At 59.3% G+C, this 25,352-nt stretch overlaps 4 protein-coding genes across 4 annotated transcripts; all 4 read left to right on the forward strand.

Annotated features, from left to right (window-relative positions):
- Positions 1-2,475: 2,475 nt before the first annotated feature.
- LSCM1_05283 (uncharacterized protein) lies at positions 2,476-5,520 on the forward strand (the record flags this gene model as incomplete). The annotated part of the gene is made up of 1 exon (XM_067322755.1): positions 2,476-5,520. One exon carries the CDS (start codon positions 2,476-2,478, stop codon positions 5,518-5,520), a length of 3,045 nt encoding a protein of 1,014 aa, XP_067178120.1.
- A 4,017-nt stretch (positions 5,521-9,537) lies between these two features.
- LSCM1_05284 (uncharacterized protein) lies at positions 9,538-9,921 on the forward strand (the record flags this gene model as incomplete). The annotated part of the gene is made up of 1 exon (XM_067322756.1): positions 9,538-9,921. The coding sequence occupies one exon, from the start codon at positions 9,538-9,540 to the stop codon at positions 9,919-9,921; it is 384 nt and encodes a 127-aa protein (XP_067178121.1).
- A 3,001-nt stretch (positions 9,922-12,922) lies between these two features.
- On the forward strand, positions 12,923-16,048 carry LSCM1_05285 (uncharacterized protein; the record flags this gene model as incomplete). The annotated part of the gene is made up of 1 exon (XM_067322757.1): positions 12,923-16,048. One exon carries the CDS (start codon positions 12,923-12,925, stop codon positions 16,046-16,048), a length of 3,126 nt encoding a protein of 1,041 aa, XP_067178122.1.
- Positions 16,049-18,652: 2,604 nt separating this feature from the next.
- LSCM1_05286 (uncharacterized protein) lies at positions 18,653-19,927 on the forward strand (the record flags this gene model as incomplete). The annotated part of the gene is made up of 1 exon (XM_067322758.1): positions 18,653-19,927. One exon carries the CDS (start codon positions 18,653-18,655, stop codon positions 19,925-19,927), a length of 1,275 nt encoding a protein of 424 aa, XP_067178123.1.
- Between the last annotated feature and the right edge of the window lie 5,425 nt (positions 19,928-25,352).

The raw sequence follows: 25,352 nt of genomic DNA on the forward strand, positions 1-25,352 counted from the left end.
CCCTCCTCTTTTTTCTTTGTTCCGCCTTCCCCACCCGACGGCTCACTTGCCGGGTGCGCCATCGCAGTTGCGGTATAATCCCCCTATCCAAGCGTGCGGCCGTCTCTCGTGACGACACAACTTCAGCGTAGGTGCGATAAGAGCCGAGAAGAGAAGTGAAGCTGGAATAAACGAAAGTGGGCCAGTGCGAGTTAGTGAGTGAGGCCGACATCGCAGGTGAGTGCCACAGTCTAGCGCGCGCATACGCAATCACATACAGACACAGACACCGGCAGGCACACAGACCACTGACGTACGCGCTCTTCTTTTTTGGAAGGGGCGGCTCTTTTGTTTGCAAAGGTGTGGTCAACGCGCGTGTGTCCACGCGCCGCGATCTGTTACAGGAGAAGTCGAAGCGAAACAGACGGGTTCAAAAGCTCACACACACACACACACACACAAACGGGCATAGACCGCAAGTGAGTCTCGCGGACTTCTTGCTCGCAACTTCTTGATAAGCAGCCAATCCTTCCTTCGTTCTCCCCCCTCCCCTAATTTGTGCTCGTGCGCGCCTTCTCTCTCTCTCCCCTCAGCGACCGTTCCCGAGTTTCCTGACTGCTTATCCTTCGCAGGATCGCACGATAGGCCGGCTTGCCTTTGACTGAGACGAGACGTGGGGAACGATTGCGTCTCTGCCGTCGTCGCCTTTTTTTCTTTCCTCCACTGTCTCCCTCACTGTCTATTGCTACTCTGCGTTCTGAGTCTTCTCTGCAGCAGTTCTCTTCCCCTTTGCTCGCCTGCCTCATATCTGCGTGCCCGCTCACAGACAGAGGCGCTGCGCCACTGAGGCACAGACGCAGAGGGGCAGGCGTGCAGAAATACGCCAAGGTGGGCGCCGAAATATTCCCAGCGCGCCGCAGCTGCCACTCCTTCCCACTAACACGACGGCGGCGCCCACGACTACCTCCAGTAAAGACGTAGGCACGTATCTTCATTTCTTAGCTTTTCCTCCCCTGATTGCGTGCTGTCAGCATTTCATGCAGCTTCGAAGAGAAACGTGCAAGTCTTCTGTCTCCCTCTCCGTCTCCCTCTCCGTCCTTCCATCCCCCCGTCTCACGCCCTGACCATTCCCATTTTCTTTTGCAGATCTATATATCTACCTATCTATATAGATATAGATAGGGATCTGTTTCTTTTTTTCTGGGCCTCATCAAGCCACTCGAACACGCACACGCAGACGCATCACCCAACGCCGCACCGTATCACCAACTGTTTGCTGCCTCTTCGGCTGCCGTTCTTTTTTTTTTCGCCGTCTTTTTCCTTGGTTGCCCCCCCCTCCCCATCAACCTTCTCGTTTGCACTCCGATCCTCCCGACCGGCACGAACAGGCGAAAGAGGACAGACGACAGCATCCTCGCTTCTTTTTTCTTGCTGTTGTTATGTTCCCCTTCATATCTTTGTGGTCTATCTTTCACTTTTCCATTCCCCTCCCCCTTTTCTTTCTCTCTCTCTGTGACAGCGACTTCCCCAGCATCCACACTTACGCCATCGTTTCGTTTGGTTCGCTCGTTTCTTCTCCCTCTGCTCAACGGCTCCTGAGCTTATAGTGCATAGAAAGCGAAGAGGCAGCCACAGTCGCACACAAAAAGGGAGAGTGAGAGTCACAAGTGTGCGTGTGTCTGCGTGTAATACTTTGTCTGTAGGGACCTTCAGAGTTTCCAAGTCCGTTCCACATCCCCTGCCTCCCACTCCCCCCCCCTCCACTGCCCCAACCATAAAACCCTTCACGCTCTCCCTGCGTTCTTTTATTCGCTCATTCTTTTGTGACTTCATCGTTCGCTCTCCGTGCTCGTGTGTGTGTGCGTTGCATCATACATCCTCGTATTATTACTTTGTGTAAATTTGTATTCTAGTAGCACTGATAGACGCGCACAGAGGCACGCCTGCAGGCATACGTACAAATACGCCGTTGTGTATCGAGAGACGCCCATCGGCATCGCGTTCTCTGTAGTGTTGCTCTGTAGCCCTTCTCATCGCCGCCTCTGCTTCTCTTTCTCGAGTCACTGCTCGCTTTACATCTTTTTAATTATTGCTATTCGGCTCTCTTCACGCAGGTGGTGAGTGCGCTGTGACACAATAACGCTCGCTTCCGAGGTTGCCGCAACGCAGGGCATATATAGAGAGAGAGAGGGAAAGCGTGAAGCGGCGAAGAAGAGAGGCGGAACGCTGTCAAGGCGCAGACTGTGTTCATCAACACGCCTTCGCCCAGCCCTATCGTTTGCTCTGGACTTCCCTTCCGTTTTTTTTGGATTGCCATCCCCCTTCCCTCCCCCTCTGTTGCTTCATTTGTGACGCTGTTCGGCAAGCCCCTCTCCTCTCTTCGTACGCACTCGCAGAGAGAGAGAGCGCGCAGAGGGACGACCCGCGCGTGTGTGTGCGTCTGCCTTTGTGAGGATTTGTTTAGGAGTCGAAGAAGCAGAGGACAGACTGCCGACAATGTCCACCGCCGTGTTTGAACTATTTGCCAAGCTCGCAACGGCAGCCGGTGCCGGCCCCAAAGGGACGCCGTCTGTCCTCGAGAGGGCCCCCACACAAATACTGCTGCCAACAGACGAAGAGTGTGTCATGTATGGGCAGAAGAAGCCGATCGTCTTCTTTTACGAGCCGCGAGGGGCGCAGCAGCTCGCCAGTGGCGCGGTGGAGGGCAGCTCTGGACCTGGTGCCGGCGCGGCTCTCAACTCAAGCAGTCGCGCCAGTTTCTCACAAGGGTGGCCACCAGAGATCTCTGCCGCGCAGCTGGCGGCCCCTGAGACGTCGGTGCACGCGCTCCGCGTGACGAACGCTGAGGATGACCTCCACAAGACACTGTCAACGCAGGAGGTGTGGGCTGACTGGCCGCAGACCATCCGTGGTTGGCAGCTCTGCCCCATGAGTCATCTGTGCGCCGTGGTGCGCACCAACGGCGCAGCCCCGCACGCTTATTTGCTGGCCTCACGCTATGAGCTCGTGGGCACCTCAGCTGTGTACGAGCGCTATCTACTTTTAACGCCACCATCGAAAGGAAGCGACTGCGACGCTACACCCAGTGTTTTAACGTGTGCGCGGACTGCAGCGCACTCGGCGTCCATCAGTGTCGCTGAGTTGCGCACACTGCGGCGCCTTGCTTGTCTTTGCCGATGCTTCTGCAGCAGCAGCGCTACAGAAGCGAAGCCACGCGCCGCGGGCTCGCGCGGTTTCGGCAGCGACACGCTCGCGCCGCCGCCGCCTCTTGCCGACTACGTGCTCCACTTGGTGCCAACCTCCCTGCAGTACACCTTTTGTTTCACTGCAACGGCACTGCTGAGTGCGGCAGCCGAGGAGCGCTGTCAGTCATGGACCATGACGGCAACGGCAGTGAGCCGGCTTCAGTTCAGCTCGCGTCTTCCGTCTTGCTCCACAACCGAGGCAGCCAACACCTCCGGTGCTCTCACCGATGGCGGGCATACAACATACTTGGAATCTGCGTCACATTCGCGCGACCGCAGTACTTCGACGGTGCGCGTAGTAGAAAACGGCGGTGGCGGTGTCACGGCGAGCGCCTCTTGCGTCGGCTTCAGTGAGGACCCTCGGTCAGCGGTGTCGACGCCGGCGCGGCCGCTGCCCGTGATGACTCGAATCGATGAGCAGCATGACTCGCTCTCGGCAGCTCGACACCACGAGGACCCGAAGCAGGAGAACAGCGAAGGAGCACTGGAGGAGCGCCTCCCGCCGTCGCAGCGGTGGCGCGCCATGGCGCTTCGTCGACTGTTCGACACCTCCTTCTACGATGAGCAGGTGCCAGCCGGGTGGCGACGCTGGCGCTACGCGTCGAGCGGCATTCTGTGTCGCCCGCTCGTGATGGACTCTCTTGACGGCATCGTCCGTTACATTCACGGCAGCCGTCTCGCCTTCTACACAGCCGTCGCATTTCTCGACCGCTTTATCGCCGTCACGGTGGACCCCCTCGCCAACTTCTTCGCCTACAAGCGCCAGATCCAGCGGGCCCGTTCGCGGCAGGAGATGGACTGCCGAATGCTGACGATGCCCGGCACAAGACCCGCCGCTGCTGAGCTCGGCGCGGAGCAGTTGTACACCAGCAGTCTCACCGGCGGGGTGCAAGCGCGCGAGATCTGCAGTTTTCTAACGCAGGTCATTGTGGTGTGTATCATGCTCGGTAGCAAGACTGTCGACCTCTACCCCCCACGCATTCGTAACTTGATGGGCTGCGTTGAAGACACGGCGCCCATCAGCGAGGAGGACTTCGTGATCCTTGAGCTCCACGTTCTGCTCACGCTCGGCTTTCCTGTGCACCCGGTCACCCTCTTCGAGGCGGTGGGCGCACTCCTCACCTTTTCCACCAGCGACGCCCTCTTCAACACCCTCACGGCGTCCCACACGACGCGACGGCTGCTGGAGGAGCACCAAGACCGCGGCCATCTCGTTGACGACGTCGACCGGCTCATGCAGGAAGAGGCGGACGAGGAAGAGGCCACTGCCGTAGCAGGAAGTGCGACGCCGCCACCGAGCTCACGCGCCGCCGTGCTGACGTCGGCAGACCGATGCGCCATCAATGCCTGGTTGAGGCTGCGCCTCTTCACGTGTTTCATCTGCGACGAGTTGATCCGTGCTAACGCCGCTGGCTCTGCCGCATCATCCTCTGCGTCTGCATCCTCCGCCAGCGACAGTAGCCCGCGCCGCCATAGCAGCAGCGCCAACAGCAGAATCGCCTCTGAGGAAGAAGCAAAGGAGCAGGACGGGGAGGTCAGTGTCCTGCAGCTCTCTCCGGTGCTCGTCGCCGCGGCGGCGCTCGTCATCGCAGCCGAGCAGTTGCGCATGCCGCTCCCCGCTCCCATTCTTCGCCTTTTGCCTGCCCCCCTGCAAGCCCGCCTGCGCGAAGCCCCGGCCGTTGGCAGCAACAGCATCAGTCGCGGTAGTAATGATTGCAGTTCTGGGCGTGCCATGGCCGCATCGTATAGGAGAGGACAGCACGTGAACACGTGCGACTTGGCAGTGGCGGAGGCACACGCGGTAGGGCGTGGCGTCGGTGCCGAGGCAAGACACGAGGCGCCGACCGGGCTGCGCGTGACGGCGAGCGCCACGGACGACCACTACAAGGTCCTAATGGAGCTTTCTCTGCTTCTTGAGAGCGAGCTGAGCCGACTCGCCGACGGCGGCCTGCAGGGGCCGCTGGCTCCGTCGAGTGTACCGGCCGTGGGTGCCACGCCCACCTCGGCACATCTAGAGGTAGAGGAGGAGGAGCAGACCGGCGCGGCAGCAGCAGCGGGGTCTTCGCCCAGCGGCACCCGAACCTGTACAAATGCGACGTCGCGCGGAGTAGCAGGGCGACGAGGGGCAGCTTTCTCCTCTGCTGCGCCACCCCTTGTCCGTCCGGCGAGCGCGCGTGCCGTGAAGATGTTTGGCCGCATCATTGCCCAGGCGAAAGCGATTCACCAGAATAGCCGGGAAAGCTGTCCACCAGTGCTGCTGCACCGTTATCAGTCTCTCTTCCGGGAGGGCGGATAATAAGTGTAGGCGCTAGCGCCCCTTTCTTTGCTTTTCGCACGTGCTGGCATACAACGCCCCCCCTTTCCCCTCCTCCTCCTTGGCCCACATCCATGTGGCATGTGCGCCAGGATCGAATTCGTGCCTAGCTCCGTTGCCCCATAGGGGGTGGCGTGCCGTGACGTCTATGATGTGTGCTGCGGACATGTAACTCCTGTGGCACCTGATGTACACATTTCTTTTTTTTGCCAGCGCACTGCCTTGCCATGGATGCGCTGCATGGCGAGGCGCGGTGTCCGCGTGTGTGTGTGTGCCGAGCGGTATTCCCATCTGCCCATCCATAGATGGCTCTCTTTTTTTCTTTCTTATGATTATATGGGCTTCTCTCAGCGTGCCCGCGCTGCCCTTTTGCCTGCCAACGCGTTCGCTCAACCCACCGCTGCTTCGCAGGTCGCCTCGTGGCGGCATCCCTCCCACCCCCCACCCCCTCCAGGGACGGAAGCAGCTCAGGCCCCCATACACCAGTGGGCGGCGAGGGCGTCGATGAGGCACATCCGAGTCATGCTGACGCTGCGTCTGCCATGTGGATGGCCGCAAGGCCGCTGATCCCTCGCAGGCTCCTCCGACGCAACACCGTGCCGAACCTGACCACCAACATCCGTCTCCACGAAGGGACCTGACGTCGCTGCGTCGGAGTGGCCTCACCGTGTCGGGGTCAGGGGTGCCTTGCCGTTGGCAGGGGAGGGTGCGGCTTTCCCGCTCGGGGTGGGGTATTGCAGTCCTGAGATATCGCGCGCACTGGGGTGGCCTCCTCCCTGCTGTCAGGGCCATAGACAGACATGGACGACACGAAAATGCACGCTGCGCATCGACAGAACGGCTCCTGCGCACCCTACACAGAGGCGTCCCTCTCTCTCTCTCTCTGTGTGTGTACGTGTGGGTGCGCGTGGCTCTCGCGGGTATGTGCCATAGAAGTTTTGCATTTGGGCAAGCATGCATCGGGACCGCATAATAGTCATGTCCCTCTTCCTCTTTCACCAGTTGTGTCGTTCTTTGTGGCTCATGGATGTGTGCCGCTGCACTGTTCTCTTCGCATGTAAGTCTGTTTGTTTTGTGTGTGTGTGTACGTGTCGTGCTGCTTGGTCGACACGCTCTCTCTCGCCACTCTTCATCTCCCCCTCCTCTGCCCCCTCTCTGCGCGCGCTCGCGGATACGGAGGAGAGAGGGTGGGATCGGGCGCGCATGAGCGCATCGAAAGTGGGAACATGTTTGAGTAGAATAGCCAAGAAAATCCTTTCCGTCTACGCGTGCGCGCGCGCACGCGTGTGCGTTGAGTCTCTCTGCAGTCACACAGCTTCTGCGTCTTTTGTCTCGTGCTCACTCTCTCACCCGGGGAACTCCTTCGTAGATGTGTCCTTCTTGTGGCTACGAATGCTGCCGCTGCTATCCTTGAGTGCCCACCGCCACGGCGGCGCACCAGACGAGTGGCAGGGCGAAAAGCTGCGGAGAGGAGACTGGCGTGGTCATGCATCGGTGTCGTGTGGTTAACCGATCCTGCGCCTCCCCCCTCCCCTTCTTCCGCCTCGCAGGGAGATCTGTCGAGCATACTCCTTGAAGACATGCGAAGGCTGCTTGGCTTTTGTGCCTGTTGCTCGTTCATGTGTTCGATGGTGCCACTCCCCTGAACTCCCCCTCTCCTGTCTTCTTCCCACACGCCTCCCCCGTTGCATCCCCTGCGACAGCGCCTCGAAGTATGGTGCGCGTGCGTTTGTGCTGCGTGCCTGCTTGCGCTCTCCTTCCTCGGGCCACTCAAGCCTCGACACCACCACCCCTCCCCTCCCCCTCTATTCCTCTCCACAAGAGAGGATGACTATGTGGCAGGGACCCCTCAGCGGCGACAGAATGCCTCCGCGAAAGACTTTAGGAAAGCCTGGGCCCCGCCCCCTCCCTCGCCGCAGCCTCTCCCTCCGCTCTCCCACTTGAACAGTTGCATGCGTGGTGGATTCCTTCACCCTCTTCCTCGCTTTTACCTTGCAACACTGACTGAAATGTGCGCCCTCAGTGCACACATGCGCGTGTTGGCGCATCCCTTCTCTCCCCCTCGATGATACGTGGCGGACAGACTCGCCGGAAAGCTCGGAGGCTCGGCCGGCATGAATGACTCCAGCTGCTTCCCTCCTCTCTCCCTCTTAGATGCTCGCGATAGAGGAATGCGAGGCTCGCAGCGGCAGCAAAGACGCCTGCTGCTTTTTCCTCTCTTTGGGTTTTGCCCAATCCCTCCCGCTGTCGCTACAACGGCGCACGTCAAGGGGCGGTGCGGAATAGAAATGAGGCGGCAGCAGCATCAGCAATGGTAGGGTCACACAACCAAGATAGCGGAGGGGAGAGGGGGAGCGCAGCACTGTCGACAAGACGTGCACAGCACGGCATATATGCGCCCCCTTCCCTTTCCTCCTTTCCTCTACACGAAAGAAAAAGACGCCGTATGCCGCAGGTGTCGGTGATGTGTGTGTGTGTGTGCCAATTCATCAAGAAGGCGTTCTGAGGAGTTTGAAAAAAAAAACATTTCCTCCGCTCTTCTTCTGCCTCCGCCTTTAGGCTCGCCGCGGTGACTCCGTCGGCTATTCGTTCCGTTTTTGCTTTTCGAGTTTCCCTCCCATAACGGCGTGTGCACCGAAACGTGTCGGGGGGAGGGCACACACTGCGTCCCTCGCCTGACGGCTGAACGTATGTGCCAACGAGTACGAATGAGGCCCGGACTCGGCGCGCTACTCGGCTGGCGCCACTCTCACGGCTTTCTCGCATCGGCGGGCAGCACATGGGCATTCTCTGCGTTCCTTTGTTTTCGCCATTATCAGCCTGTCCTCTCGTGTCGCATGCGAGGGCTGGCCGCAGACTCCGTCAGCAGGTGTGTAGGTGCTCTGTGTCGCTCCTCTATGTGGCGTTCCTCCCGACTTCTCTTTTTTTCGCAGCCGCCTCCCTTCTGCATTGCGTGTTTCTTCGCCCTCTGGGAGGAGTGCGACGCCAGGGCAAGAAGCAGAGGCGCGCCAAGGCGGACTCGAGAAGGGGCGGTTAGAGTGTGACACAAGCGTGTTGGGTGCAAGTGAACTCTTGTGTCGGCTCGGCAAGCTGGTGTGCTTGCTTGCCGACATTGGAGAGAAGCGTGTCCCCCATGAGGGATCATGCTTGGGATCTCTTGACTTCAACACCAAGCCGTCCCCTCCCTTTCTGCGCTCACCCTTCCGTGCGTGTCTCATCCCTTGACGTGTTTAGGTATGCCCCTACGTGGCGGCCTATGAAGAACCTCTGACGTCTGCTGAATCGTCGCAGCCGAAATAAATATATTTTTGCTCGCACATAACATTCTGTCTCTCGCGCGCTATCAGCCTGTGTGTCGATTTCCCTTTTACTTTCCCTCCTTCCCTCTCCCTATAGTTGCACGCATGCCTGATTGCTCACGTACATATATATATATGCGTGCGTGTATGTGCGCATGATGGCAGCACCGCTGACTGCATGGCTGCGGCACAGGAACGCTGCTAGCGACCCTATGCGCAGGCGGTGGGCAGTAAAAGCGTACGTACCGGGGGGGCTCCTCCGCCGTGGCGACACCCTGGACATATTTGCCGTACATCAAGCCCGCTAGCCACGCCGAGGGGTGTGGGCTGCTGCCGTTTCTCACCTCTCTCGAACTGGCGGTGCTGAGTCCCTAAGATCACGCTGAGGCAAACGACGCGGTGGTGGCAACCGCCTGCGCGCTTTTTGACGATACCCACCCACCCTGCTTCTTCTCTACCATCTCTTCATTATCTGACTACCTTTTTTCTTCTGCGCCTTCCTTGTCTTCCAACAACATCCCCATTGCCGCCTATCATGCTGCGCGTACGGCCTACTTTCCTGCCCTGGGATACCCTGTCTCGACGCGCATGCATGCATATGTAACACCCACCTTGTACGCATGCACTCAACATTATTGTCCGCCTCCTCACGACACAAAAAACAAGCACGGCTCTCTCCCTCTTCCTACTGCACATCCTCATGACCACTACGGCAACTAAGAATGACGTCCCCGTTGACGTCACATGGGAGGATCAGCGCCACATCTGCATATTCTCTCGCCTGCACCGCCGCGTGCTGGCGCTGAACCGCCGCCTCCGACTCCTGAGAGACGACATTGAAAAACTGGACGACGCCAGCACCGAGGTTATGATCTGCGACAGTGTGAAGTATGTCTTTGGCGAGGCTTTCGTCGACGTTGAGTGCGACCAGGCTGTAGACCTGCTCGATGCTGAGAAGCGGCGCATGGAGTCGGAGAAGGAGGAGGTGGAGGCGGAGCTGAAGGATCTGGATGCGGCACTGACGGAGCTCAAAGCGCAGCTCTACGCCAAGTTTGGATCACAGATTTACCTGGAGGAAAAGTGACAGGGGATGATAGAAGAGCGGCGGGGCGCCACCTCACCAATGATGTGCGGCGTAGGGGTGTCCTCGCGCGTGGCCAAGGATAGAGACGCGAAAAGGGGCAGGGCGGAGTGAGGTGAGGATACGCGAAGGCGAAGCGCACCAGCCGTTGTGCCCATCAGCGGCTGCCTTGCTGCCCCCCTCCCCATTGCCATCTCGCTCCGTCACCCGGTCTTCTCCCTACGCCACCACGGCCACATCTCCTCTTCTTACTTCTAGCTCGACCTTAGATGCGGCAATGGGTCGGGGCTCTCTTTCTGTATTGGTGCGCGCCGCTACGGGGCGGCTTTCTCCTGTCGCCGGCGTCACTCACCCCCGTCTCCATGTACGTGCACGAGTGAGTGAGTAAGGATTGAAGGCGCGCACCATTCTTCATAGATTCGTTGTTCGCGTGCAGATATGTTTGTTTGTGTAGGTGTGACCCCTGAGCCCCTCTCTGGCTGTGTTTGGCTCTGTGTGTGTGTGTGTGTGCATGTGCCTTTAAGGTGCCGATACACGTAGGGAGAATAGTTCTTTCTTCCCACTCCCACGTTGCTCCCCGCAAGGTGGCGTAAGGCGACGCAAAACAAAAAACGAAGAGGCGCGCGGAGGGGTGTGCAGGTAAAGCGTTGACGCTTTCTCGTGCGAATAAGAGAAGTTGGTAATAGGTGGTGGTGGAGGGAGGGGGGGCGAAATGAGGGAGGCTCGGGTGGTGGTGGTGGTGGTGCGAAGGCGTGCACAGGAGGGCAAGACAAGAAACAAGGAGGAGGCGCGACCTGGCAACTGAAAAAGCAGCGAGAGGGGGTGGGGGAGGTGTGTTCCTTCTCTCTCTCTTTGGGTGTCTGCCTTCCATCATTCAATGTGTTTGGCCCCCTTTTCCGCCCCCCCTCTCTTCCCCTCTCTTCCCCTCTCCTCCTGTTTCGATGAAGGAAATCCGCCATACACAGGTCAACTGCGGGGGGGAGGAGGAGGAGGAGGGGGGTGCCCATGCGCAAGGAGGAAATCGGGTAAGCAGAGCCTTGCCAGCAATCCATCTCGCTCTGCCGATACTCCCTCTCTTTTTTGTGTGTGGCTACTGCTATTATTGCCATCGTCTTGATGCTGCGCAGGCTCTTTTCACCTCTCTCCGCATGAGCGTCCTCTCCACCCCCTCCCGTACCGTTCGTATGCGTGTGCGCTGCTCTCGTGGCTCATTGACCCGCGCCGCGAACGAGTGGAACGCGCGCGTGTCCTCCCCTTTCTCGCCCTGTCTTCCCTCGTATCTGTTTCTTCCTACTGCTGGTTGCACGCGGACCTCTGTCCTTTCGCACCCCTAAACTCCCGCTTACACAACCCACACCAGGCGGAGCCAATCATTGTGCCTGTCTCCCGCCGCCTTCTCTCTTCGCACACACACACATACACAGAGGCGCAGGCTATCGACGATTCGCGGAGGGCCATCACAAAAGAAAAGTGCGGCATCATCATCATCACTGCGAGGCCAAGTCGTGCAGGAAAAGAAAGAGAGAGGGCGAGAGAGAGAGGGGGACGGTTGACGAGACAACGGCACAGAGGAAGTCGCTCAATAGTCTCACCAGTAGCGCACAAAAAGGGCAGGGGATCACGCGTGAAGGGTGCACTTGCCTTTGGTCGCAGCGGAGGAGAGGGTGCGCCGGTGTGTGTGGGTGGAAAAATACGCCGCACCACGTCCTATCCCACTCACCGACAGCCCCACCAAATCGGCACATACAAAAAAAAGAAGAGCGTAAAAAAAAGAGGGAGGGAGGGGGGAAACCGCACACAGTGTGAGCCAATCCGGCGCGGCTTTCCGTTTCACTTTCGTTTTCCTTTGGCCTTCGCCGCTTTTTTTTTTTGCTTCGCCCGTCCCTTCTAGACTCGTATCCGTTTTTCTCTCTTCATCCGCGGATTGCTGCTGTGTATCTCTCTTGGAGTGTGTCTGTACAACTGCGTCTCGGGCCTTCATTTCCTTTCATGTCAGATTCTTACAGTTGCGCGGGCTCTGTGGTGTACCTCTACTCGCTGGTTCCTTCTGTGCCTGCTGTTGTCGACTGCTGTCGCCCGGAGTCGACTCCTGTTTCGTTCTCTCAGCCTGCCTGCCTGCCTCCCTACCTCCGCCGCCGCCGCCGCCTCTCTCGCCATTATCACCTCTGCCCTAGTCGACGGCCCTTACATCCCTCGCAACCACCCTCGATCCCCTTTGCCCTTGGCCCGCAAATAGAGGAGGTGCTCCTATCCCGTTCTCTGCCTTGCCCGATTCCCTCTGCTGCGCTCTCCTTCGCTCTCCCTCACAGTGCTTCTCAAGCTCCGTTTGCGGGGCACTTCTTCCCTCAGCATCTGCGGTGACATCTGCGGATTATAGGCGGGGGGAACTTCGGTCAGTCGACCCTCGTCCTGCAGCAACTGCGGTGTTGTCGCGATTGCGGCTGGTGTTGTCGGCGCGACTGTTGACGGTGATAACGTTTCTCATCAGCCACACACACACATCAACAGCGACAACGGCATCGGCGCGCAGACCGGGGTGCCATTACGCTCTATTTCTCGATTGATGAGTGCAACAGGAGCCGCGCGTCAGCACGCCCATCGAACTGGCTCATTCACTATTAGACGCGCACACTGAAGCTGTCGCTCTGCCTGTCTCTGCCTCTCTCCCTTCCTCCTCGCCCCCTCCCCCCACCTCATCGTCCAAGTCGCCCTGTCTGTCTGTCTGTTTTCGTGGGTGGGAATTTTTTTTCGCTCCGTTTATGCCTCTGCTCTCTACGGCATCGTCGATTTCCTTTGTTTCTCTGCGTGTCGGCTGTGGGTGCGCCTGTGTGCTTCTCTTCCAGCGCTTTGGGCCTCCTCCTCCCGCTGCCCCCTCGCGCGCCTGCGGCATTGACCGCCCTCTTGCCCTCCAGGACTTCAGCACCCCTCTCCTCCAGATACGTACATCCATCTTTTTCAGGCTGATTTCTAACTCCTACCGCTCAGCCTCCCTTGCCCGGTCGTCATGCAGTACGAGAGGCCCGGTGGGGCCATGCATGAGGTGATCCGGCGCGCCTTTGATGAGCTGCGGCTGCACAACAATGCACAAGGCGCGGTGAACATCGTTACAAATGCTCTTGCCAACGCAGAGAGACTGCCGCTGTTGAAGTCGGGCAAAGACTTGAACGGAAACACCCCACCAAGCACTCCGCGAGTGCTGTCACGCAGCGATAGCGTCGTAGCGCGTGTCCGTGACGCCACTGCTGCGGTGGTTGGCACTCCTAGTGCGAGCAGTAGCAACCTAAACGGCCACGAACATGATGCGCTCCGCCCATGTGTCCGCGGGCCCTCAAGCGCGACCCGCGCGGCACCGGCAACGCCAATGCAGTGGCTCACCACCGCGAGCATTAGCGCTACAATGCCCTCACCAGCTGCCGCGCCTGGCCCCAGTGCCATCGCATCACTCCCTCCTGGGAGTGCCGAGTGCCTAAGCAAGCAACACTACTTTAATCGAACGCAGGTTCTGCGGCTGCTGCTCATTCGCTGTGAAGCCTATAGCGTCATGAAGCAACACAGTCGTGCACTGCAGGACGCACTGAACGCGGTCGAGGTGTCACAGAGCCAGTCAGCAGAGGCCTACTTTGCTGTTGGTCGAGAGCAGCGCCGGCTGTTTAACATTGCCGAATCCGCCAGCGCTTTCGACACGGCAGAGGCGATGCTGCGCTCCATGTTGCAGGCCATGGCGGCTGGCAAGCACGTTGTAGACGGGTGGATCCAGGAGACGGTGGCGGAGGAGGACTTCTGGGCGGAACGCGGCTATCAAATGTGGGAGGTGCGGCAGCTCGGCATCACGCGGCGCGAATACGAGCTGCAGGAGCACGGCGCCTACCGTACTGCTCCCTCAAGCTCGGGTAGTCCCCCGCCAAGCCCACTAATGAGCGGCGGCAGTGGGCATTGGCACGGGCGCGGCGTTGAGCAGTCGTTTGCCGGAACCAGCGCCTCATCGTTTGAGATGCCAACCATACCAAACGGCTCCGCGACAAACATCTCTTTCATCGGCGAGGGAGGCTCTGACGCCGGGACCTCTGGCGCGGGAAGCTATGCGCGCAGCCTGCTGCAGTGCGGTATGTCCTCGAACGAGCTGGCCATGTGGCGCCGGCTCGCTAATGAATCACGAGCGCTTCTTGCCATGCGCCAGTCACACACTGTGCCGTCGACGCTGCTAGGGGCAACCATGACGCTGCTGGATCGGCGCATCGCAGGCTTTCGCGGTGGACTCATCATCTCTCTAGAAAATAACTTGAGTGCGCCGCTCCGCTTCGTTGGCGCAGTGGCGCCAGACGGGCTATATCACGACTCCTTTAGCTTCCCTGACGTCATCACAAAGGCGCACTGCGGCGTCGCGATGCTGCACCCACGCGGGTGGGGCGGCTACTCCGGCTGCGTCTGCTACGAGCTGAACGAGCGCCTAAGCTGCTTCTTTTACTTTGAATGCCCGCTGCTGGGCTCTCTCAAGTGCGGTGTGCGTTTTGCTGAGCACCGCACCTCTGACCTACGCCGGGCCTACGCGGAGGTGTACAGGGAGACGAGTGTCTACGGCATCGAGGGCGGCACCACAGCGTCAGCGATTGCGCCACCGCCACTCGCCAACAGCGGCACGGCGGGCGGGCGCAATGGCTCCGACATCGGGGTCGGTATGTCGATTCGCGGCGCGACGACACCGCTCACGACGACAGTGGCAAGCATGAACGTGGCCCGGGCGGCGATTCGAACGCCGCCGTCTGGAACGTGGGTCGCGTCGCACACGACGGTGTCCGGTACGAAGCGCCCGATGAAGGCGACCGCGCGTTTGAACGGCCATCAAGGCATCGCGTTTTCGGTTTCTGAAGTGCTCGCGGTGCGCCTGCGGAGTGTGGAATTGGTGCCTGCTCTCGAGTACGTCGGTGCCGCGACGCTGAAAAAGCTGAGCTGCGTTAACCACCGCTACCGGGAGTTGATCAACAACCTGCCGCCGCCCATGTTTTACTGTGCCGGGCGGCGCTCCTACCCGGACTACTGCGTCGCCTCTGACCGGTTCAGCTCACCGTGGATTGTGCGTGATGTGCAGCCGGTGACGTGGAAGCTCGTTTTCGACGGCCGCCTCGCCGACCAGGAGGAGTTCTCGATCTCGGATGAGAGTGACATGCAGAAGCACATCCTGTGCTTTTCCGCCGACGCGCAGACGAAGGTGACGGGCTACGTCTACTTTGGCGACAAGCGGTGCCTGCAGTACATCATCAAAGAGAGCTGGATCCCGTTCAGTAACACGCTCTACATCTCCACCCCCGTCGGGCGAACCTTCGCCAGCTGCGTGGCCACGAACAACCAAACCCAGTTCACCTTGTCGCTGACGAGCAGCAGCAGTGGCAGCGGCGGCGGCGGTAACGTGAGAGGAGGCGCCGCCAAGGGTAGCGACGATGTGCTGTACTCGGCGCGCAAGCGCGTACTGCCCACCGGTGACGTCCACACACATCCTGCGCGTGCCGGAGCCCCTGTGGCGGCGGCCACAGCTATACCAACAGGGGTGGTGAATCTAGGAGGGAGTGGCGTTCATAGCCGCGGAGGCCCAGCGCCCGTCGCGCTTGGTGTAGATTCCCATGCCGTCACTGGCATTGTGGAGGGTGCTAACAGCTTAGGCGGCAGTCTTGCGAAGCGCGCCATGTCCGCTGCTGCGGCGGATGCAGCATCAGCGAAGACCAGCGGCAGCTTTGGCGGGCTGGGTGGGTTGGCCCTGCCGGTGACAACGGGAGGGATCGCTAAAGCGGCCTTTAGCTCGCCAAGCCCCATTCTCTACCCTGCTGCCGGCCAGCCATCTGTTGAAACCGTGTCCAACGGCACGGCGGCCGGAACTGCGACGGCAGTCGCCATGGCGTCTGGAAAGCCAGAGTACTACAGCATCTGGCGTTCACAACGCGTTAGCGGCGGTGCGGTCGTCGGCAGCATCGCCCCGGCGACGACGAATGGCGGCGCCGACATTGTGGCTGAGGTGAAGGTGAACCCAGTGCTCTACGGCATGGTTGCCAAGGGCTACTGCGCGGCCGAGATCACGCTATACCCCGGTGCGGATGCGATGCTGGTATCCCTCATGTCCTTCTTGATGACGCGATGGTAGTATCACGACCGAGGGATAGTGCTACTTCCGCATTGGGATGCGAACGAGTGCATCGAGCGATGGACCCCCTCCCCTGCATGCATGCCCGCCGTTTCACGCATACGCCCCTGTGCGATGCACACACTCTCGTTTGGCGCTGCCGCTACTCGTCCTCCTATTGTGTGAGCTGGTGCTCTTCACCCTGTTTTTGCTTTTCGCCCTCCTCTTGCAGATGTAGGTGGTGTGGTGTGCCTCGTGGCACGCGCTCCGTCTCGTTGCGGTCGCTGCCGATAGTAATTCTCGTGCGCTTCGTGCTCTCTGCCTGCTTCCATCACCACCACTTTCTTTGTGGTGCAGTGGTTGCCGTCAGATCGTACGGTGCAAGGGATGGAGGACTTTAGGCGTGTGCGCCAGGGAGCGAGAGAGAGGAGGAGGGGGGAGACACCTCTTCTTTGCGCGGCTGCGGAGGTATCACGCCCCCTAGCGCGAGTGTGCCTGCGTGCGTGTGTGTGTGTAGGGTGAGGGAGGGAGGGTTACCGACCCAACCCGAATACCACGCATGCAGGCAAGTGCATGTGTGTCGCCGAATCCGCTTGGATGTGTTGGTGTTTCCGCCTGTTCGGGCTGCATATCTGTTTGCGTTTTCTTTTTGTTGTTCGTGTTTTGTGTTTCTTCGAAGCCCTCCGTCTGCCCCTATCTCTGCCTTGGCAGCTTCTTTTGGGGGGGTGCTGCCCCCCTCCTTCACTTGCCCCATTTGACCACTCGCGCTGGCAGCCGCGCCCTCCTCCCCTCGCCCTTACCCTCCCCGCCTGTGCACCTTTGCTCACGCACCCTCCCTGCATTCCTCTCTCACAAGGCCCTGTGGAGTCGGGCCCCTCCCCCCTTTACGACGAGGGGCAGTAGTGGCGAGTGGAGCGGCCTTCAGGGAAGAAAATGAGAAGAGGTCAACGCGGAAGGGAATGCCGCTCCGCTCTCACCACCCACCGCTCCTCTGCCCTCGTCCGCCCCTGCTGCATCCATGGCCGGACTCTTACCTCTCTGCCCCCCCTCCCTCCACTTGCCACCCTTCTCGGCGAATGTATGCCTCATTCTTTGCCTCTTGCCCACTCCGCTTTGCTGCTGCTCCGTTCCGTCGTCGCTCCTTTCATACGAATGGCGGTGTGATCCTCCGCCCCCTCCTTCCACCTCCCCTGCCGAAGAGTGCAAAGGTCCTCACGAGCCAATCCATTTGCTCCACCTCACCAGCACCCTTATCCACACACGCACGCACACATTCATAGCGCTGCCCCACAATCACTCTGCTATTTCTGTACTCGCTGCCGCCGACCACTAGCATATCTCAGCACGTCGGACAGACACCCAGCACGGAGTGTGAGAGAAGTGCGAGGAGGGGGTCGTTGCACCACTTCCTTGTTTTGCGTTACCTTTTCCCTTGCCGTGTCTCCTCCCTCCTGCACTCAACGGCGCTAGTCATCCTGGCACGTGCGTCTGTGAGTGAGCGTGTGTGTGTGGGTGTGGGTGTGTGTCGTTGCTGACTGCGGCTGATCGCGCGTGCCTCGATACACGTCACTGCTCCTCTTTTTTTCTTCGCTTTACCTTTTCTTCCTTTGTTTTCGTGCAGTTTTCTCTCTCCCCTCTTTGACCACATAGGGGAGTCGATCGCCACGCGCCGCCGCCGCCCTGTTACCCTGTTACCCTTTTCCCCTCTCCCTCCCTCCCCCCTCTCCCTGCCTTTCCGCCTCTCCCCAGTGCTACACACACACGCACACACACACGTGCTTCCCCCTCTCCTCCCTCCCTCTCTCGCCTGCTTTTCAGATCCGCAGCGTCACAGCCGTGTTGCTCTCAAGGCGGCGGCGGTGGTAGCAGTAACGATATCAGCCGACAAATTTTCTTTCGTTCTTCCGCTTTTTCTTGCCGACTTCATTCGCTGCTAAGCTTCCTCTGTTTCTCTGGCCCTTCCTCTCGCACGCGCTCCTTCGCCCTCACGCCCATTTTTGCTGGCCAATTTGCGAAGAGGGAACGGGCGAGTCACCTACCCCGCCTACGTAAAGTGCCGACGCGTACGCATCGACCAAGTCGCTCCGGTCGCCTGTCACTCTGCTCTCGCCGTCGCCGCCTTTTCTTTGTTTTCTTCGTATGTTCGTCAAGTCGTTTTCTCCCGTGTCTTTTCTCGCTTACGCTCCACACAGAGAGAGACAGGCAGAAATCTCTAGACTTCTCTCCCAAATACACGGGCACGCACGCTGATTGAGCGGGTACCTGTGCGCGTCGTGGAAGAAACGTGTCGCGCACGTCGCTCGCGCTTGTTCCGCATTTCATCAATTCGCGTTTTCCCCATTACGCGAATAAAAAAAGAGACACAGAAAAGTGGAGCGGTGTTGGGCAGGCCTGCTCAGTGCACGGGGCCTCTCCCGACTCCTCCCCCCCAAACGCCCCCACACATCTCAGCTTCATCAACGGTTGCGCACCCGTTCGCAGAGGTGCGCCAAGTCCTTTTTTTCGCGCGCGCGTGTCTGTGTTGGATTGAGCGTATTTCATCGGCAAAAGGACAGAAAGTCCCTCCCCCTCCCCGATCAGTGCCTGTGCGCCAACACCGCGCGTACCTTCAGGCACGAGGGAGAAATGCGCTACCCTACCAACGCCACCAAACCTCCAGCGGCAACGCAGGCACTGCCAGCGCCGAAGCCCCCACTGTGTGAGGGCTGGCTGGAGAAGTTCGCTCTGTGCCGCGGCATGTTCTCCAGGAAGGGGTGGCACCAGCGCTACGCATTCGTAACTCATGAAGGTCTGGGCCTGAGTCATGCAAATCCGCGCGACAAGGGCAATTGCCTTCCTGGACAGCCGCTGAGGATGACGCATGCGAGGACGTTTATTCCATTTGCGAAGAGGCGGAATGGGGAGGTCGAATTGCAGCCGGTGTACGTGGTCGATGACGTCAGCGCCGCGCGTCACCCGGAGGTGCCGAAAAAGAGCTACAACGGCATCTGTAGCGAGTCCATGTCCTTGACAGAGGGGGGCAGCAATGGCGCCTCCACGCGCGACCTGGCGAAGACAGCCTCGATAAACAGCGGCAACAGCTGCACGTACTACTACTTTGGGCTGACCTTCGAGGAGCACCGCAAGAGGTACTTACTTTTGCTGCGCACCTCCTCACCGCAGGAGTACATCAAATGGACGACGTTTTTGCCCCTCTACGTGCATGAGGGCAGTGCATCGAGGATTGTGCCGCTGGCCCACCCGCTTGAGGTAGGCCGCCCGCAGCCGATCGACCTCAACCATAGGCGCCTGACGGAGAAGCGCGAATCGACGCTGCCGAGTGCGGTGACATTTTACCTCGACCCCGACCCATGCGCTTTCAGCGAGTATGTAAGGGTACGCCGCGCGTGCCTCGATTGGGATGAAGGTGAGCGCCAACGGCTTTTCACCACCGCCGTGGAGCGTGTGCGCTCCCTTTGCGGCAAGTCAGAGACTGCCGCGTCAGAGAGCATCGCTGGGTTGCAAGACCAGAGTGAAGAGGAGTACCGAAACGCTGTCTCCTCTCTGTTTGAGGAGCTTTCCCCGGCAGTACCCGAGCGCGAGAGCCGTTTCACGCGGAGCAGCAGAAACGATGGCCCCGAGAGTTGCTCGACCGCTATCAGTAGCCTTGAGAGGACGACGTGCAGCTCCTGCGCGGCGAAGCGGACCTCGACGCACCTTGACCCGAACGACGTCACAACCAGTGACCCAAAGACGGTGAAGAGCTCGAAGCCACCGATTTCTCGGCGCCTGCTCCCCAATGTGATCCGCAAAGGCAGCAACCCTGCAGGAGTGCGAAAAATCCAAAAGCAGCCGAGGCTGGAGAAGGGCGCCGCCACCGGCTTAGCGGGTCCACTGCGCAGAAGGCGCACAGCAGTGTAGCGGCTGCTTGTACCGTTTCTTCTCTGTGGCCGATCAGCCACGAGCAAGCGAGGTAAGGCATGCACGCGCAGCCGCAGTGCACGCCCTGCCTCTGTCGCGCCTCGGCCGCATCCTCGTCGTCAGGGACGAAACGTCGACCGCCGAGTCGGACCATGCGTGTAACGGGCGCTTCTCCTTCCTCCTCGCCCCCCCTTCCCTGCGAAGATGTGCTGCGCGATCGGCGCCTGCCGGGCGAGCCCAGGGTGGCAGTTGGCCGGCAGCCGATCAGGGCCCTCTCAGGCTCTGCACCCTGCCGGCATCCCGCGTTTCTGCCACCCCAACCGTCACCTCAAGCAGCGGTATCCCATAATACGGTGTGAAGACTCTCCCCGTTGGAGCCTGGAGGACGGGGATGGCGCGATTCGCCGCGCCATGCCGCTGGCGCCCGCATGCCCTCTTTGGATGGGAGACGCCCCCACCCCCACCCCCACCACTGTGGCTGGCCGCGCGTGGGCGCAGTGCTTGCGACCTCAGCTCTTGCGCCCTACTATAGGGCAGCGCTGTTGCCGGTGAGGAGAGGCTCGCTCTCTGCAACTTTTTCCACCGATGCCGCGGGGTGGGAGCGGGGGCCTCTGGATGGCTTGACCGCATGTGCTGCGGCACGTGGGATGCTGCTGAGTCTGTGGCAGCAGCGCCATCCTCCGTCTCTTCCCGAGCGTGCACGCGCTTCACGGGAGCGGGCGTGCCGATGCTGATCGGCTTGTCGGCAGGCTCCGCAGTGATGCCGTACAGGCGCCATGACGGCGAGCCTTGCCGGCTCAGCGCTAGCCCAGACGTGCCCGCCGACGCCAAGGACCCGCAGCCGCACCCGAGGCCCAGCCTCGCGGGCCCTTGGCTCCGCAACCCTCCACACAGAGTGGGTGCAGGAACCCAACGTGACGCAGGGAGGCGCCTGACATCGTCAGCGTGCTTTTGTTGTTAGGAAGCGATAGAGCATGAAAGCAGCGTTGGTATTAGGTGGAGGGATCAGCTCTCTCTCTCGTCAGTTTTCTCTTCTCGTTGACCCCTTTCTCTGCGGCGTTCGGCGTAGGTGGATCGCTTCGAGGAAGCAAACGGACCGCACTTCACCGACAGCGCTCCTCGGCCATCAAGAGCTTTTTTTTGTGACCCTTGCTTCTCTCTCGCCGACGACGGAGGGACATTGAAACGCCTCCCTCCCTCTGCCCCCCTCTCCGATACGGATGCACACACACCACACACACACACGCTCCCGCCTCCTACAGGCGCCACCGTCAACTTGACTGCTTCTTCCCCCCTCCCTCTCTCTCTCGTACGGTGTGGTGTTGCCGCTGCTGTTTTTTTTTTCGTTCGCCTTGGCACGTGCCACTCTGAGCCGACATTTGTTGCTGCTGTCTGTTCGTGTCTGTCTCCTCAAATGTTTTTTGTCTCTTTTCTTATTTGCGTCGACTTCGTCTATCGCAGACTCTTTCACTTCAGGACGACATCGAATGCGCCTCTCTTCTTTCTCTCTTGGGAACATGTGTGCCTTGTGATGGGGAAGCGGTGGGGTGGGGGAGCATCCCTCGCTGGACAGCATCTGAGGGATGCATCACTCGAATCTGCGCCGGGAGGACGCCAAGCAGTCCTCCCTCCCCCTCCTTATTCCTACTACGGCGAGAAATCTTCTTACTGATAGCCGGGTGAAGCACCTGCATTGCAGGGAGGTGGCAGTGATGTGTCGCTGCTGACCACCGTCATCCGGTTCTGAATGGTGTGGCAGCGGTTACAGCTGTGACAGAACACGTGTACGTCACTCACATGATAGGCAAAGTGTCCGAGCGGCTCGAACGCATCTCGTCGGCCATCACTGCTCGCTGGGTAGCGAGAGTCTCAGCCACTGTGATGGACGCGCCATGTGAGGACTGACATAATGGGAGGGGGCGGCTGCGCGGCGACTTGTAAAGCGGCGTGTGGGTAGAGAGTGTAAGTTGAGGGGCTGTTCTCGAATGGCCGAGTCGGCGCATAGCCGCAACGTGTATCTCTGCGACTGCTTCGTACCCACGCGAGATAAGGCGTGTGTGGCAGCGACAGAGGGGCATCGTAGAGGTTTACGGCCACGAATACGTCAGAGGAGAAGCGGGGAGGGGGTGGACAAACAAGCAAGCACGTTCTTGTAGTGATGAGGCAGCGGAGGTGAACCTCTCGCCGTCCTGTCTTGACTTTTTTCTGCGTCCCCCCCTCTTCCCTCCTCTCCCCACACACGCACACTTTTTGTCTGTTCCCCCCCTCTTAACCTTTTTTCGTTCGATGAACGGCAAACGAAAGGGGGCGGAGCGGAAACCAAAGCTTTTCGATGGAATGTGCTCGCTCATCAACCGCCATAAGGCTCAATCTGTTCTGAGGTGGGCCGTGAGAATGCTGAAGCGTGCGCGCAGCTGTAGTGCTGTGCGCATTTGTGTGTGTAGTGTGTGTGTAGTGTGTTTGTTCTCTCGGCAGCACCGCCCACGAACTGCTTAACTGCAAACGTTTCTCTTCTCTTTGCCATCTTCATCCCCTCCGCCGCCGTCCGCTGCTGCCCCCGCTCACGCGAGCACTGATGCAGTTGTGTTTCAACTCGTCTCAGCGCGTGTAGGCGTAGAGAGGCGCTTGTGGCATTGACTTTATGATTTGGAGCCTTCTATTTGGAGGCGGGCCGCGCCTGAGTAACCAAGGACAGTGGAAGGAGAGGGGGAGCGCTTGTGTGTCTACACGGTGGAGGAGGGAGGCGAGAGGCGCAGGGCATTGCTTATCTACAATGGCTAACGAACGGCGAATCGAGCAGGTGATTGAAAGTGGAGGAGTTGAGAAAGGGAGCTGCGGCCATACGACCCGATACAACCGTTAAGAGCTTCGCGCCTTTTCCCTTTTGTTAGGTTTCATCACGGAGTTATTTCGTTGCTGGTGGAATCGCATTTAAGCGCTGGGATTGGGGGGAGCTTCGAGGGGAGAGCGAGACAATGTCTCCGCGTCGCAGTGACACAGAGCGGCACACACACACACACATACTGACTAAGGTCACACTGGACCACATACGGGCGCTCACAAGCATGCCTTCACGACACTTTCGCATCAATACATCTCTCTCTCTGTGTATGTGGTTGCCTCTGTCAAGCGAACGCAAAGGTACACCCTCGCCCTCTTGCTCGTCCTCCCCCCTCCCCACTTCCACTCACTCCTCGGCCAGTTTCCTTGCAGAGGGGCTCCTATCCACTGACTTGAGCGCTGGGCGTCTTTTTTTCCATCTCGCGCTGCTATCGCTTATTCGGTTCACTTCAGTATGTGTGCGCTGTGCAAGCGCCGTTCCGTTCCATGCGAGGCTAGGCGCGCGCTCTTCGCCAATCTGCACCACCACCTCCCCATCCCGTTTCTCCACCGCTCCCTCCTCCCACCCCTCCATCGCAACCGTCCCCTTGTGGGCCCTTTTCTTTGTTCACTGCCTCTCTGAAGGATGTTCACTGAGCAGGGCTGTGTGCTTCATTTTTTCTTTTCTTCATCAGCTCGTTACTTTTCTCGATCTTCCAGGGATACATTTATATATATATATATGCATAACGGTGTCGAACGAGGTGTTCATCGTCATCGCCCTTATCGTGTCCCCCCCTCCCCTTCACCACCGCCGCCCCAACAATCTCCCTCTCTTTTATGCACGGTCAGCATATTCGGGTGGTTATCCCGACCTTAGGGGCGGAGTCATGCCCTTGCCGCTTCTGCTCTCATAATTATTTTTTTTCCCGTTCTGCTTTGCTTGTCTGCCTGTCTGTGTGAGTGTGTGGGTGTGTGTGTGGTTCTCCGCTCCCCTTTTCCTCGGGTCCCTACGGTGTTCTGTGTCCGACCCCTCTGCTCTTTCTCTTCCTGAATCGTTGTCTGTCGACAACTCCCTTTATACACAGTCACGCTCGCACGCAGGAGGAAAGCAACGCGCAGCACCGGCACACACACACACACAAATAAAAGAGGAAGAATCTTTAGCAGTGAGGAAAGGCGGGGAAGCAGCACTGAGCATCTAGGTTAACGTGCTCCACACACACACGACGATGTATCTGCTCTTTCTCCCCTTTCCCTCTCTGTGAAGGCGTGCACCCGCAGAGACACACGGATACACACACACATATATATATGTATATGCACTCGAGCGCCATTCTACTCTCCTTTTTTTTTGCTCCGCCCGTCCCCGTGTGTGCTTCGAGTTGTGCTGAATGAGCGTCTTGATATGTGCCTGTGTGCGTTTCGTATTTCTCTGCCTCCTCCGCTCCTCTCTCCCGATCGCAGGCCTCTTTTTCTTTAGTTTTCGAATGTGTTTGCTTCCGCCTCTCTGGCTGTGTGTGTGCGCTGCGTCCTGATCGCTCCATTCAGCCGCGCATGTCTCCATGGGCCACTTCCCTGTCTCTGCGTACGAGGGGGTTGGGGGTTAGGGCGGGTGTCTCTGGCCCCCTCACTTACCCCTCCCCTCACTGCCTTTTCTTCTTTTCTCTCTCTCCACTGCCTGCGTCTTTTCCATGCCATTATCGATACACACACGCACGCACGCTTCTCTGGCTGAATGTGCTTCTGTTCTCTACGCACCAACTCGTCGCGTTTTTTTCTTCATGCCCTTCTTTCGTCGCCTCTTCTTCGTGCGAGGAGCCTTTCCTTTGGCCGCCCTCGTGTGCCTCCTGCCAATCTACGCGCTGCGGCCCCCGAAACGGGCATGCGCGTGTGTGTATGTATGTATGTATGTGTGTGGGGGGGGCTGCTTGACCCAGCTTTTAGCATCCCGCACACATGTGTACGTGCTGGAAGGAGGTGGAATCTGCATGTGCGCGCACCCAAGCCCCACCTAGGATTTCCTGCAGCCTTTCCCTCCCCCCTATCTCTCTGGCTATCTTCATCGTGGTTGGTATAAACGTGAGGCTGAGGACGCCAAAGGCGCAGGGCACACACGCACACATCTCAGCAGCGACGAAACGAAAACTGCGGTCCCCACCAAGAGGAAAGGTCGGAGGCAACGATAAGTGCTGTGAGGTGAGTGGGTCCGCAAAAAAAGAAAGCGCTGTGGAGGGGAGCCGGGGTGAGGCCACGCATGCTGAATGGGGCCGGTCTGTGCGTAGGCATGCATACCTGTAGGTGTTGAACGCCACGCCCCCTTCCTGACCTCCACTCGTACGTGGCGCGTCGCTTGTCGCCCATGAGCGTTCGTAAGCTCGTCGAAATGGCGCATTGGCCTCTCGACTGGAGGCGTCGGTTCTCGCCCAGAAAGCTCCGGGGTGGGAGACGGGCTGCGTTGATGTGAAGCCTCATGCATGCGCCCGTTACCATACTTCAGCCTCACTCTCTCCTTTAGCACAGGCCAATCGCCCTTCTTGTCCCGTTGGCGTTTTCCTACACACGTTCTCGGCGCTCACACACACTCTCTCTCGCCTATGCGCGT

Source organism: Leishmania martiniquensis, chromosome 25 (assembly GCF_017916325.1).
Source record: "Leishmania martiniquensis isolate LSCM1 chromosome 25, whole genome shotgun sequence".
NCBI classification, from domain to species: domain Eukaryota; phylum Euglenozoa; class Kinetoplastea; order Trypanosomatida; family Trypanosomatidae; genus Leishmania; species Leishmania martiniquensis.